General features: G+C 44.5%; 1 protein-coding gene across 1 annotated transcript in view; it reads left to right on the top strand.

Moving 5' to 3' along the window:
* LOC311505587 (glutamate receptor ionotropic, NMDA 3B-like) overlaps positions 1 to 13,248 on the top strand; it is a gene marked incomplete at its 5' end in the record, with an annotated part of 69,074 nt that extends 55,826 nt beyond the window's left edge. The window contains 4 exons of the mRNA XM_084569227.1: positions 7,991 to 8,142; positions 9,338 to 9,502; positions 10,801 to 10,868; positions 12,029 to 13,248. Of these exons, the coding sequence (XP_084425353.1) occupies positions 7,991 to 8,142; positions 9,338 to 9,502; positions 10,801 to 10,868; positions 12,029 to 13,004 (1,361 nt within the window). The 3' untranslated portion in view covers positions 13,005 to 13,248. The remainder of the gene's footprint in view (positions 1 to 7,990; positions 8,143 to 9,337; positions 9,503 to 10,800; positions 10,869 to 12,028) is intronic.
* Positions 13,249 to 15,417: the final 2,169 nt, after the last annotated feature.

The raw sequence follows: 15,417 nt of genomic DNA, 5'->3' as shown, positions 1-15,417 counted from the left end.
AGACGAAATCAGCCAAGAGACATCGAGTGGCATTACTCATGATTGTACGGATGAGAACGCAGGTCTCATTGATATGTAGAGTGTGTCAGTTTGATGACTGCTTGATTCACTGTCGGCACAAAAAAGACAGGCGAATGATCCGCACCGCCTTCGGTAGCGATTTACCCCGACAGTCCACGGGAAGAAGAAGAGGAGGATGGGAATGAGTTACTCAATAAGTCTGAAAGGTATAGGAAGAAAGGGCAGGAAATGGCACAGACAAGAAGTGAAAGAAAGGTAAAGCACAGCGGGAAGTAGAGATTGGGGGGGGGGAGAGACAGAATATGAGATGAGAAAAGCAAGCAAGGAAAACAACAACAAAGGTGGAGAAATCTAAGGCCGCTGAGGGGCGGGTTGAGAGAGGTGGGCGCAAGAAGGAGATAGAGGGCTTTCATTTGCCCGCTGCCAGTTTGCGCCTTTCTGCACAGGGAGTGATAAAAGAGCCAGCCAACAGAGTCCCCCTAATCAAGACAAACCTTCACCCCCGAGCAGACGGAGTGAGGGAGGGGGAGAAAGGACACAGGAAAGAAAGCGAGGAAGTGTTATTTGGTCCATGTGAGGGTGCAGGAAGGATTTATGGAGCGGCTTGTGGTCAGGAGATACCGAGAGACGGAGGAATTGGCTCTTGAGGGTCGCTGCAAGCAAGGTGCTCTGCTGAAATCTTGAGGCTGCTTAAAGAGAGAGAGAGAGAAGCGCGGGGCGTCGGCGTGCATCTGTTTTCACTGAGGGCTGTTGGGAGATGTTTACGACAGCCTAGACATACCCCATTAATAATATTGCCACTGAACACGCAGCCCGCTCACTGCTCACTTGTATGTGTGCGTTTGAGGGGAGGCGGATTGGGTGTTTGTGTACGTGTGCGCATAAGTGGCCTACACAAGCTCAGTCAAGCAGTTACAAAGCACGTCTGAAGATCAGGATGAGGCGAGCGGAGGGTTTTGTTGCCGGGGCGAGGCCGTTGTTGGTCGCTCAGCTCACGTCTGCCAGGAGTGGCGTGACTCTGACGGCGCCTTTGTATGCCCGTGGCGGCGCGCGAGGGGGAAATGTTGCCGGGAAAAGTGTCGGAAATCCAAAGCAAAGATAACGGCGTTAAAACAAATCCTACAGAATGCACTGATAAAAGTCAAACAAATTATGCAGAGCTGAAGCAATTAGCTGATTAACAGAAATCAACCGTCCCCGGCTGCAACACTCGGGGCTCCCGATGGTCTTTATTTCCTCATTTCATGTTCCTTTAACATACATTTTCATCCACGATGTTACACTGCTTTGTTTCTTTGTTTTCTTTGTGTGTGTGCGTTGTGTATATGCACACCACACAGATCAGCCGTATCCATGATTCATATCCATACCACAGTAATCACATTATGTCACATGTTACTATACCATTATATCTATCACATATAGGCAGTGTTCCTTCTTTTCCCTTATCTCTTTCATGCCTACTTATTTTTTCTCCCTTGCACACATATATACTTTCCAGGTTCACCAGTTTCACTATGCACCCACACAGCACAGCATAACCCTACACACAAACCTGTCCAACTATTTTTAGATTAATAATTCAAAGCTAATCATGGCTTCAGTGCGTTCAGTTTGATTTACACACAAAAAAAGGAAGTAAGATATCTCCCTGACCTTGGATAAATGCAGCGGTGCAGTGATTAATCAAGAAAAACACAAATGAAAGTCATTAGTTCTAACCTTAAAGCTGTTGATTTCCTTATTCCCTGGCTTTTTAACATACCTACTGGGGCTTTATCGCGTGACCGACCTCACGAATCTCTCACCGACCTAAATTCTTACACTTAACGTCTGTGTACACACCGACAGCAGCTGCGACACCCGGTACAGTTTAAAGAATGGAAAGCTGTTTTTCTCAGTCAGCTCCTCGAGAGAGAAAGAGAGAAGTCTGCCGGTTGTTGCGTTTGAACATATTCTGTCTGTGTGTTGCCTTTCTCTGCACTTTTCAAACTAGTGGGGAAAAGTGCAGATTGCGGAGGAGAGACGAACGCGAGTCCCGTATGAAGGTCACGCTAATCCGTGCGCCACATCTAACTTTTTTGCCCGTGTTTGGATGAGATAAATGGGGACGAAGGTTGTTGAGCTGTTTGTGTTTACGTTGCCCTGGAGGAGACGCCGCTGTCGGTCGGATCTGATCAAAACACATTCACACTGTCTGGATGGAAAAGATTACCTGAGTTGTTGACTCTTTAAACTCTTTAAACTCCCACCACGTTTTGTGGGACTTTTTTAACCAGCCAGTTGGGTATCGTCCTTGTATCCTTATCAGGTCATTGTCTAAACTTGGAAAATACACCAATCAGCCACAACATTAAAACCATCTACCAGTGACGTGAACGTCATTTATGATCTCATAACGATTCTTTTGGGAAACCTGGCTGTCTGCATTTATGTGGATGATATCACCTGTCACCACCTGAACACTGTGACAGAACAATGACACGGTCCTTGCGTCCTGGTGCCATATGTTTCCCAGCAAAGTGCACTCAGTCACTTTATTCCATTGCTCCGCGGTCCACTCCTAATGCATTTGGCGGTGCATCAGCAAGCACATGACTCACCAGTTCGCCGTATTACCTTGTCTGACCACTTTGGAGACCGGGCGTCAAAATTACGCCCTCGTCAGAGTCGCTCAGATGCTTTTCCAAAATGTTCACCTGCTGCCTAATACATTCCCACCCACTGGCGGATGCAATGGCAACAAGAGAATCGGGTGTTATTCAGCAGTTGGTCATATTGTTATGGCTGATTGGTTTGCAGTATGTCAAAAGTTGCGTTATTCTGTTCTTAATGCAACTTTTCTCTATCCACGGCTACGTTTACATGGACATTAGCGTTCCGCTGATATTCGGAGTAAGAGCCCAGTCAGACCAAAATGCCCCGTCTGGCCCGATCGGAAGGAAAAATCTTCCTGCAGCAATTAATAAAATAACAAAAAAAAAAAATGCACATTAAACTTCAATAACAAATTAATAAAAAAGAAAAAGAGCTTTTACTGGCTATGTTGTTTAATTATGAAATGACTTTTTTACAGCTAGCAGTGCTTTGGAGCAAAGCTCATAAAACGCTGCATTATAAAGATTAGATTTTTAAACTTATGGAAGCGAAATCTTTTCAGCTGTATTTTTTTTATTTTTTTCTAACAAACCTATAAAGTGCTTTTAAATAAAACTTGATGTGCACCGTCGTGTCTGTGAGAGCAACGATGCTTGCGGGGGGATTTGAGTGACAGCTTCGAGACTCGAGGCTTGCGCCGGAAAATGCGGATGTCTGACGGGGTGGGGAGACAGAATCAAAACAAACGACAGGCGGCTGCCCACTTGTATTCCGCTATTTGACTGAGTGCTCTAAAAGAAATGCGCGCGGAGATGGGCCGAGGAAAAAAAAAAAAAAAAGCTGTCTGGGAAAAAAAAAAGACATAAAGGATGAGGAGGGGGACGTGCAGAGACAAAGCCGAGAGATAAATGAAAAGAATGGAGTGAAGCAGAAGTTGAACGAAAGTGAAGGGATGACGGAGATAAGGGGCGGGCTGAGACCGGCGGCGGTGGTGGGAGAGAAATGACCTCGGACAGGGAGGGAGGAAGGATGAGACGGGGGGACGTGATGGGAAGAGGAATAAAACGAAGCGAGAGAGGAGGGTAAAGGAGATGTAGGAAGCAGAGTGTAGTAGTTAAGTGACCCCCCCACCCCTCAAAAAAATCCGCCTCACACACCTTGACAGCTCCACAAAACACACACACACACACACGTATAAACACACTGACAAACCGCTGCCAAGTCTGACTGAGTCACTCAGACACAAAAATGCTGTTGGCTTGACTGTGTCTTTGACTTCTGTGCAGATGAAATGAAACAAACAACCCCCCGGAGGTCTCGCACGGCAATAAATCTCAGAGCCCGTCCTTTGATTCGAGGCTGAGGGACAGATTCCTTTCACTTTGTACCTGCGGAAAAGGGACTTGTAATGCAAAACCGTTCCACGAAGTCCGCGAAACAAGTGTGATTTCTCTGTAGCTGCCGAGTAATGACACATGAATGCATCTCTGTAGAAGCCAAAGCGATAAACACCGGCGTGAGGAAGCACTTAAGTCTGATACTTAATTAAAAACATTCCAGTTCTGTAATTGTATTCCTGCAACTGCTTGTGTGCTTTATTGCGCATTACCTTAAACAAGAGGGAAAAGTCTAAGGCAATGAAACAATTTCCCACAAATTGAGGACAGATTAATATTTAATGCGCTGTAATAATCATTTGCATTGCTGGCTGCGTAATTAAATATATTTCAGAATCTGTTAAACTCACATCTCTGGCACAGGTCTGAACATGATAATTCATCAGCACACTGTGTATTGTATTATATATAAACAGCTGTAAAACCAGCAGATTTCTTTTCTTTTATTAATAACCGCAGTGGATCTTTTTTTCCCCCTCGCAGCGTCTTCTGTGCAAATAAAAAATGTTAAAACAAAATCCACAAAAGGACTGTGGTATCAGCATGTTATCAAGTTTCCGTGCACTTGGGGTGAGACTGGCCTTTGTTTGGCCTTTTCTGCAAAACCGGGCCTGGTGTTCGTTACTGAGAGTGGGGTGTGGGGGTGGGGGGGTAATCTGCGTCATAGACTACGGTTAGGTGTAGCAAGCTACGGGGATGAGGTCGGAGTAGGTGAGAGGTAGGAAGTCCAATTATTTTGTGATGCTGTGCAGGTGATTTTATTAGAATCTGCAGATGTAGCGACAAGAAAAAAAAAGAAAAAAAGATGGTGTTCACTTCAGTGTACACCGATCAGCCACAACATTATGACCACTGACAGGAGAAGCGAATAACACTGACCATCTTGTGACAATTTAGTGTTTTGGACCTGGCATTCATTCATTCATTCATTCATGTGGATGTTACTCAGCCATATACCACCCACCTAGACCAGACCAGGCACCCCCACCCCATAGCAATGACACTCCTTGATCCCCAGCAGGATGCAGCCTGACACAGGCGCGCACACACACACAAAAACGGTTTAGGAACAACTCAAAAAAAAAAAAACATGAAGAACAGCACAAGGTGTTGACCTGGCCTCCAAATTCACTAGATCCCATACTGATCAAGTATCTTGGGGCCCCTCCCCTCCACCCATAGGACCCAAAGGCCCCCCACTAACAACATCCTGTTGCCAGACACCACAGGACACCCTCAGAAGGACCGTGTCCATTCTCCGATGAAGCACTACAGCTCAAAGTAATGTAGTCCAGAACAGCCCAGCCCTTCAATAAAGGCTCCAGTATACCTGAAGTTTGCATAAAATGTCATTCAGCCTCATTTAAAGGCAAACCGGTGTTATGCCCGATCGGTGTATATGCCGTAAAACTGCTGGTTTGAAACAAAACATGTTGATTGCTAAAGGAATATTAAGTGTTGTGTGCCTCTTAATCCCCCTACTATGCAACAGTTGTTCAGTTTTTGGTTTTGTTTGGAGTCTTTTCCACCACCCTCCTACACAACGATGTCCGGCTAGAAGCTATACTTCTGTTGAAATGAGTCGACTCGGCTTATGATCAAAAACTTTCGAGTTTTGCTAAAACAGCCAAACATCAAACTGGTGCAACAACACTCAGGCAGCGACAGAACTCCAGCCACTAATACAACAGGAAGGTGAACTTGGCGTCCGCCTTCGCCTTTTATTCTGCAAACCCCCACCCCTGACATCTAAAAGCCAGTCCGAGATCTACGCTTCTGGCCTTTTTGCTCTGTCACTTATTCTGTTCTCTTGTCAGTTCTCCTCTGTACATTTTATGGCGAGTGTCAGCTAGCGTTGAAGTGATACCCAGAGAGACGAGACCTAGGTTCTTTCTTCTTATGGCTGACTAAAGACCCGTGTGCGTGACGAGGCGCCTTAAAGCTTTATATACTTCCCGCGGTTGATCTTACCCAATCAATCTGTGTATTTATACTGCAAGAGCAAGCGTTCAGGACACGGAGTGGGAATAAAAGTCAGCATGCCATCAAAATGATTTCTGAGCCGATAACTTAAAGGTAAATAGTTGCATACTGTTGCTTTATATTCTTCAGGAAAGCTTTTGGGGACTGGCTGAAATGGAGGTCTAATAAATAGAAAATAAAAAAGGAGCCTTTTTACCATTAATTTAAGATGAAAAGGGAATGAAGTGTAGAGGTGACGTACAGGTTACACAGAGTGATAAAATTCTTCTTTGTGGAAGGCTGATAGCATAAAAGCCTTGACATTTCTACAGCTTAATCTCTGGGTTTGAGGTCCACGAGGTGGTTCAGGACTAAACTCATCACACATTGAATTTTCATTTACATATAAATGATTTACAATACACTAATATATTACCACGGGCTGAGTGCAGCCGTGCGACTGTAACAAAAGGAAATCTAACTCCCCACGAGAAGCAGAGTCAGGTCGAATATGAGTACGTTCACGTCTTAATCACTGAAGGGAGTCTAGAGGGTGGAGTTGGACTTGATCCCTCTCCATTCCCTGTGCTGTGATCAAACTGCCTGACATGAGCCTAAAGTGCCCCCGTCTGACAGATGGAGAAAGAAATGAGTATCAGACATGACATTTCACTTTTCTCGTACGAAGTTTCGTAGTGGAAGACAAGTACTAGGATGACTCACCAGGTCGGCCACGGCATTTCTGATCCCACAGGTGCGTCCGCAGCCTCTGCTGCCCTATCCACTTTGCAGGTGATGACAGATTCCCTGCTAACAGTTGTGTATCCTGATCCCCAAATGATCGTCGCCATCTGGAGAGACGTAAATGTCGCCCGGTCTGTGCCGTGCTTCAGATTTGCTTGCAGTTTTTTTGTCGAGAGAGAGCGTTTCAGACGTTGGCAAAATGAGCAGCTCGGTACAGGAATACGGTCCGCTGTGGATTACAAAGACTTAGACTTGGATTGACTTTATTGATCCACAAGGGAAGTTGCTTGGTTACAGTAGCTCGGTTGCACATAAAAAAGCACTCTTGAAAACCCTAGTAAGCAGAAATATATAATGTAATATATAATGTATAATAAAATAAAATAAATACAAATGAAAATAAATAAAATAAAATAATAAAAATACTCTTAAAAACACTAGTAAACACAAATATATAATGTATGATAAAATAAAATAGAATAAAAAAATGAAAATAAATAAAATAAATAAAAATGAAAATAAATAAAATAAAATAATAAAAATAGTATTGAAACCCCTAGTAAGCAGAAATATAAAATGTAATATATAATGTATGATAAAATAAAATAAATAAAAATGAAAATTAATAAAATAAAATAATAAAAATGAAAACCCTAGTAAACAGAAATATATAATGTAATAATGTATAAGATAATAAAATAAAAATAAAAAGAATAGAATTATAAAATAAAAACTAAATAGAATAGATTAATAAAAAAATTTAATAAAAATAGAATAAAATGAAATAATAAAAATAACATAGTATAATTTTAAATATACAAGATTTTGTGTACAAATCTACAAGACGTAGAAATGGAAGTAAATATACACTATATACACAGGAAAAATAAATTACAAGGTGTGAAAATATGGATGGAGAAGAGTTATCTGTTACAGAAAGGTGAGTTGTTGTACAGCTGGACGGAGTATGGTGTGGTATGAAGTTTTGTACTTCATCTACATACACAACTACCACACAGAAAAGCAGGGGACAGTGTATTTTCACCCTACACACTCTGTTGTTCGGCGGAAAATGTGGTTGATTCTAACTGCAGGCCTGTAAACTTTCCTCTTTCCAGAGGGCATCTGCCCTTTGGCTACCTGCAACGGGCTCCCATCACAAAAACACCAAGTGAGACAGTGTGTTCCTCGGGCATGGTGGTAGCTGTGCTGAATGTTACCTACTGTATGGTGCATGTGTTTACGCCTGTGTCTGTCTCCTCTTCCAGGCTACGGCATAGGCCTTCCCCAGGGCTCCCCTCTAACCCGAAACGTGTCAGAGTTCGTGAGTCGCTACAAGTCTGACGGCTTCATGGACATGCTGCACGACAAATGGTATAAGGTTGTCCCCTGCGGGAAGCGAGTCTTTGCAGTCACAGAGGTAAGTCATCGGCGGGAAGTGTACGCTCACGTACGTGTGTTGTGTGCAAAGCGAAGAATCCTCCGGCCGTACTTCCACAGATGAGCCCGGGACGCGGACGAGATTGCTTCCCGGCTATAAGCGCACCAGACAAACCCATACAATCACATAACGCCAGGCTTATTTACTGACCTTAACTAGAGTTACAGACACGTACTGTCTGAGTGTCGATACTTGTTTGTGTCTTGTGTGCGCTCCAGAAGATTACGCTCTGTTCCCTCTCTCCCTTTCCGCTTTCGCTCGTTTTTAAAGAACGGGGATCCTCTAGACAGAACACACTGTCTGTATCTATATCGTTTGTTTGCGAATCGAGGAGCTGTTCAACTCCCTCCGGCCGTCCCTTTTTAAATCCCACTTCAAAGTTGAATCATATTATTGCAACGAGCGCAATTACGCAGTCGCAGGTCTCTCCGGTGAAATGAAAACCTTAACTTCACCCTCAATCGGGAAGTTATTACTATTCATCCCGTTTGAAGTCCTAGAAAGTGGGCTGCTCTCAAACAATGTCGGGAGTCGGTGTGAACTTGCCCCCTGAATTGGGAGCAAGAGGAGGTCAGTGTTGTCGCTGATGAATTTGCCGAGTCAGCGTGGGGCTAATTGCCGTCGAGGCTGTGCAGAAATGAGCTGGGTGGGGGGAACGTGATTAGGGCGCATTGGGGGAAAACTGTCTCCTTCCACTTCCTCCAGGCCCGTTGAAAAGCCTCATATCAGATAGACGTAATGTCGGGGGGGTGTGGGTGAACCAAATGGGAACAAACTGCTCCTCAATTAACCGTCGTCTCTTTTTCCCCCCGCTAACTGCTGCTTCCTCCTATTACTCTCGGCCTAGCCTCCCCACTGCTCCTCTCTCCTTCCCTGCCACATCCACTCGGCTTCCTTTTCATCACAAATATGTCTTTTACGCTGTTGCCCTCTTCGCTCCGTTCCTATTCTTACGGGCTTACGCAGCCAGGCTAGATAAACAACGGCGGAATATCAATTGCACGTTCACAAAAAGTGGCCCTAAATGGTAATTATGCAAATGTAAATCATCAATCTTTGCATTTTCCCCTCTTGCTCAAGTCTCCACTAATCTGTGTCACTCCCCCCAAACTTCTCCCTCCTTCTCCCTCTCTCTCTGCCTTGCTCTCTTTCCTTTCCGTCACCGCCTCCTCAGACTCTACAGATGGGGATCCAGCATTTCTCCGGCCTGTTCGTGCTGCTGTGCATGGGGGTGGGCGGGGCCTTGCTGACCTTGGCGGGCGAGCACACCTTCTATCACCTGGTCATCCCCCGCCTCAGGCGCACGCACACGCTGCAGTACTGGCTGCACACCAGCCAGGTGAGAATACACCGCTCGGACAACTCATGCACACGGGCGCAAGCAGGGAAGGCGATGCTCTGGCACCGGCGATGATGATCCCCTCATTACTTTCCGGTGTTCACGCAAAGGCGTGCGCCAGTGTGCATGCACAAGCACACTGCACATCTGTGAGACATCCTCACCGCCTCGAGCTCGGGGTTTTCTCGTGGATAACTCACGCCCTCTGCTGTTTTAGACTCCTCATAGCATTTTTCCTAAAACTGGATTATATGCTTTATAGCACCGATTCAATTAAACTTCTTTGGCATTGTGTTAATTGCATTCACCAACACAAATTAAGCATTTGTTAATTAGCTAATTAAGCTTTAATGGGCTTTATACATTAACCAGTTTATTTAAACTATTTAAGTTGGGGGAAGAAAGTTAATGAGCGGCTCTCCGTCAGCGGTTCCCGGCCTCACTTTTGAATGAATGCCTTTGTTAGTTTGGCCGTTTGTCTTCTAAGAGTCATTAAGCAGTGTCTGCTCAGATTCCCGGGCGCAAACCAATTTAGAGATATGTTTTATTTTCACGTGAACTTGAAATCCGCCAGTAAATATTTTCTGCAGAAGCTCGTTCTGCAATTAAAGGAATCTGTGTGAACATAACGCCGAATGAGCCACAAATTGCTAATTTATTGCATATTTTATTGTTGTCTTGCTTTTTGTTTTGTTTTGGGGTATTTTTTTTTTTTTATAATAATGAAACTCTATCCATTACCAAATGAGGTGCCTGTGGCGATGTTTTTGAATGAATAATGGCAGCAGCAGTGTGAATATCAAGACCGCTCCCCCATTAGTTTGCTGCATCTCTCTCTAAAAGGGCAACCACTCCCGGGCAGCCTCGAGCATTCATCACGAAAACAGGCTCAGCTATCTGAAAGGAGGATGACATCTGAGATAATCCCTCACATCTATAGGAAAAAAAAAAAGAAATAAATAAATCTTTTACGTCACATGTCTTCAGATGCATTTACACCAGAAAGATATTTGAGCGTAGCGGCGTTCAGGCAAATCTTGCCACTTTGATGCCTCAAATCAAAGAGGCGGCGACCGAAACTTTTATTTCTCCCAAAGTTTTTTTAGCCAGAAAAGATTACTTGATTGAATTATTCAAAAGGAGCCCCCGCCGCACTTGTGGCAAGGAACAGCTGTCACAGATGTTCCGCGCAACCGGATCGAATGATAGCTCTTAGAAACTCATCTCTCCGGGTTTATCTCGGCCCTGATGAAGTCGCAAACGAAATCCCCGTCACTAATCACCTTCTCTTCCCGCAGAAAATCCACAGAGCCCTCCACACCACGTACGAGGATGTCGGGAAGGAGCTGACTGGCATCGAACAAAAGTAATGGAGTCACTGACTGATTGGAGAATTTAACATTTTGAGGGCCCCCTTTTTCTTTCTGACTTTCTGATTAATGGAAGCTTTTTTATTTTTACATCATTCTCGAGAGCCAAATGTTGAAGTGAATATTTTAATATTTTGCATTGTCTGGTGTGGTTATGTGAAGCATAAAAGCTACTTTAGCGTAGCATATAGACTGCATGCCTCTCCTTAGAGCCATTTAATATGCTACTGACTTCACATGAACCATGCAGAGTCTTGGCAACCCTCTCATCTACTCTCTCTGCAGGAAAGCGATGAGCATCATTCCCGAAATGTCAAACTATATCTATATCCAAACAAATCAATCTCTATTAGGTTAAAACTCTGGCAGATCGTTACACTTTTTAAAGATTTTTTTATTTTTTTTTGCAGTTATGATGGATTCAGAAGCTAAACAAAAATGACACGAGCCTTGTGTTTAGTTCAATATGACCTAAACTGATAAAAAACAAGACAAAGCATGTGGTATTAAATCAGATGATACCGCTAAGTCTACACTTCATAGTGCTTTTATTCTCAAAACGGGATCATCCCTATTTTAAATGCATTAAAGGGGAACTACTGTTTTTTTTACAACCTGGCCCTTATTTCTGGCATAAAATACGGTCGTTTACTCACCCATATAACTTTGGTGTAATTTGTATTCCTTCGGGAGATATTTAGATCTGCGTATATCCATGTAATGGGAGTGACTGGGGCACCGAAACGCAGCCTCTAAATAACGCATTATCTGGCGCGAAACTCTTTCATTTCACCAATATTTTTGTGATGATACGCTAGTGCTATTACCCGTTGAGTCCGGAGCCATTTCACCAATATTTTGTTGGTTCGCAGCAGATAATGCGTTATTGAGAGGCTGCGTTTCGGTGCCCCAGTCACTCCCATTACATGTATATACGCAGATCTAAATATCTCCCGAAGGAATACAAATTACACAAAAGTTATATGGGTGAGTAAACGACCGTATTTTATGCCAGAAATAAGGTCCAGGTTGTAAAAAACAGTAGTTCCCCTTTAATCCCATATAGATATATATGAAGAAATGTATCCTTGTACTGCTGTACAGCCTGTCTCACTGGATGTATGTCCTCTGCTGTGATCTCCCTCTCTTCCACTAGCCCGTCCTCTTGTATCTCAGAGAACTGCACCCTACACAGGAAGCAGCATCAGCCTCCTCCGCCGTCTCCCCCCACGTCCCTCCCTGCTTCCACCACAGCCGGGGACACCGGCGACTCCTCCCCGTCCCACGAACACAAGGAGAAGCGCGTGCACTTCGACCTGGAAACACTTCACAGCTACCGCCTGCGCACGCACACCGCTTCGGTGCGCGGCAGGCCCGGGATGGTCGGACGCCCCGGCCTTGGCTTGGGAGGGTTCGGTTTGGGCAGCCTGGGGAGTTTTGCCTCTCCCCCGCAGATTAGCCTTCATGCCAACGGAGGCCCCGTCTCGACTCTTGCTTCAACGGGCCTGGTGCTCTCTCCCCTGGGGGGCAGGGCTGCCCAGACCAGCCTATGGGAGGGGGAGCTCCAAGAGCTGCAGGGCAAGATTGAAATATTCCGCACCCAGCTGAGAGAGGCTCTGGCAAGGAGAGCGGAGATCCAGAACAGCCTGGAGAGGGAGCGGAGCGGACTTGTTCGCAGGGAAACAAGTCTGGAGAGGGAAAGAGACAGACAGAGGATACAAACTATTAACACGGACAGGAGTAGCTCCACTCAGCCCAAACTCCCCGAGAGAGACCGGACCAGCCAGCTGCAAACCCTGAATAATCAGCAAACGGGGAGGGCAAACCAGTCAGGCACAGCTGGGACTATTGATCAAGGGAGAAGCAGCCAATTAAACACCGTTAACAGTTTGGACAGAGGCAGAGCCAACCAATTACGCACTGTTAATACCTTGACAGGAGAAAGGACTGTCCAGTCACGTACTTCCACTAGTCTGGAGCGAAGTCGGGGAAACCAACAAGGTGCCGGAAACATACCCGTCCAATCACGGAACACTTCTAGCCTGGACAGACAGAAGGCTAACCTGTCACGCACTCTGAACACTTTGGAGAGGACAAAAGCCAACCAATCAAGTGTAAGCAGTGGGACCTGAATAGCTCTCTGAAGCCCCCTAGTGTGACTGCAGGAGGGGGGTAGGGGGGCTGGTGAGATGTTACTTACATAGCCGCGGGAAGGATGGTTTTGTTGTTATGAATGAAGTTTGCTGGAAACCGACAGTATATGTTTACTCACATCGTTACTTACTGCAGCCTGATCATTTCAGACACTTGCTTAAAATTACAACTAAAGGAAATGTAACTGCAACTTAAGCCGCTGGTATATTGTCTGCATCACCCATGAAATCATAACCAATGAAAAACTAAACAAAAATAATTTAAATCCATCAAAATATATATGAAATCTGATCAATTTAAAATGGCCACTACTATGGAATCCGGTGGTTATATGAACCACAATAAACACCACACCTCCAAGCACATATGGATATCACTGTCAAGAGCACAGACAAATCAGCCCAGGTGAACTAAAGAAAGATGCAATATACACCGATCAGCCACAACATTATGACCGGACAGGAGAAGTGAATGACATCGACCATTTTGTCAGTGTTCTGCTGGGAAACTTTTGGACCTGGCATTCATTCAGGTGGATGTTACTTAGACAGACCAGGCACCCCCACCCCATAGCAATGACACTCCTTGATGGCAGCAGCCACCCCAGCAGGATGCAGCCTGACACACACACAAAAACGGTTTAGGAACAACTCAAAAAAAAACAAAAAAAAAAAACACGAAAAACAGCACCTGGCTGCCTAATTCACTAGATTCCCAATCTGATCAAGTGTCTGTAGGATGAGCCCCTCCCCTCAACCTATAGGACCCAAAGGCCCCTCACTAACAACATCCTGTTGACGGACACGACAGGACACCCTCAGAAGGTCCATTCTCTGATGAGTCACAACTGTTTTGGAGGCACATGGGAGACCTACACAATATTAGGAAGGTGGTCATAATGTTTTACCGGATTGTTGTACATGTCCAGTAATCCATGTAGTAATTTCCCAAAATATGAGTGGTAAGAAAAGTAAGGAACAGTGAGGAACAGTGACCTAAAGCGGTCTACTCTACAGACCCCATGAAACTGAAGCGAGCTTTATGTCTGCTGATGGCTTGCACCGCGTAGCTACAGTCCACCCGGTGTGTTACAAAAATGCATTAGGTTTTCTTCTCCCACCGTCCGTAGACGGTTCGCGGTGATTCTAAATTGATTGTGGTTGTCCGCTGACCCTGTAATGGACTGGACCCGTCTCATCTAATGCCAGCTGGGATAGGCTCCAGGCTCCCTCTTGACCCTTCTACAGAGTAAGGAGCAGTAGATGATGGATGGGTGGATGGATTATATTTTTATAGCAATACCCCGCCCTTCTCTCGTAAGAACTGATAAAAACTAAAAGTTTGACGCGTTAATTTGCAATGCAGAGGCCGGAACTTCCTGATTATGGAAAGTGTTTGTCATATTCTCTGTAGTGAAACGGATTCAAGCCATTGGACCCAAATACACATCTCCATTTATCTTAGAGTACTGTACCAATCAAACTGTGTTTTCCCACATTGTTATCCTTTTTTTTATTATTATTGTGAAGCAGATATACTATAATTCCCTCTGGGGATCAGGGGGAAGCTTTAAGTCTGACAAAATAACGCAGTGATTACAATCCACCATATGGGGTTTGAAACCTTATAGTAAATCCCGCATCACATAAGTTTTATTTTTATAGTCTGACCCATGCTAGTAGTGACTAATAGTCCGGCTATCTCATCCTCCTCTGCTTCAGGTTTTCACTATATATATATTTTTTTTTTTTTACAAGCCGTGTCTTCTTCCGTTTCTGCACCAACTTTATGAAAGAGCAATATTAAATCACTGCAGAGTCCCTTTAATTAAAATCCCGCAGTCCCTCTCCCGCATAAAGAGTTTGGGGTCCGAGTCTGGAATGGAAATATCACTCATTTTCATTACTGAAGTAAATCGTGTCCCTGGAGTTAACAGTCTTGCACTCTGTCGCTGGACTTGGCCTGAATTTAGAGCGTCTCTTGTTTCTCAGTCCTTGCAGATCTGAGCAAGTTCTGTGACCTCATCTTGTTTTTTTCTGTCATAACATTGGTTCCTCTCACGTGAAGCATAATATTTTTGCTTTTTACTAAAATATTAATTAAGTTTTTTTTTGCTTTAAGTTGAAGAAGATAGGTGGTTCTTAAGAAACTGGCTGTGTTTGGGACTCTCAGTTACTCAGTCGGCCACTAGAGGGAGCTGTTTCCCTGCTTCCCGCGGCTATGCACTCATGCAAATTTGTGGATTGAGGTTTGGTTCCAGCAAAATCACAAATAAATGATTTTAAGGCAGCCGACTAGCAGGCAGATGCTCTCCCGCAGAGAAATCAGCACCATACAAAGCAATGTCACCTAATTGTATTGAAATATTAAACCGTTTGTGTCTCTCTGGTG

Source organism: Chelon labrosus (genome assembly GCF_963514085.1).
Source record: "Chelon labrosus genome assembly, chromosome: 20".
Taxonomy (NCBI): domain Eukaryota; kingdom Metazoa; phylum Chordata; class Actinopteri; order Mugiliformes; family Mugilidae; genus Chelon; species Chelon labrosus.
The sequence above is the reverse complement of the archived record's forward strand: the minus strand, read 5'-3'. Positions and strand labels throughout refer to the sequence as shown.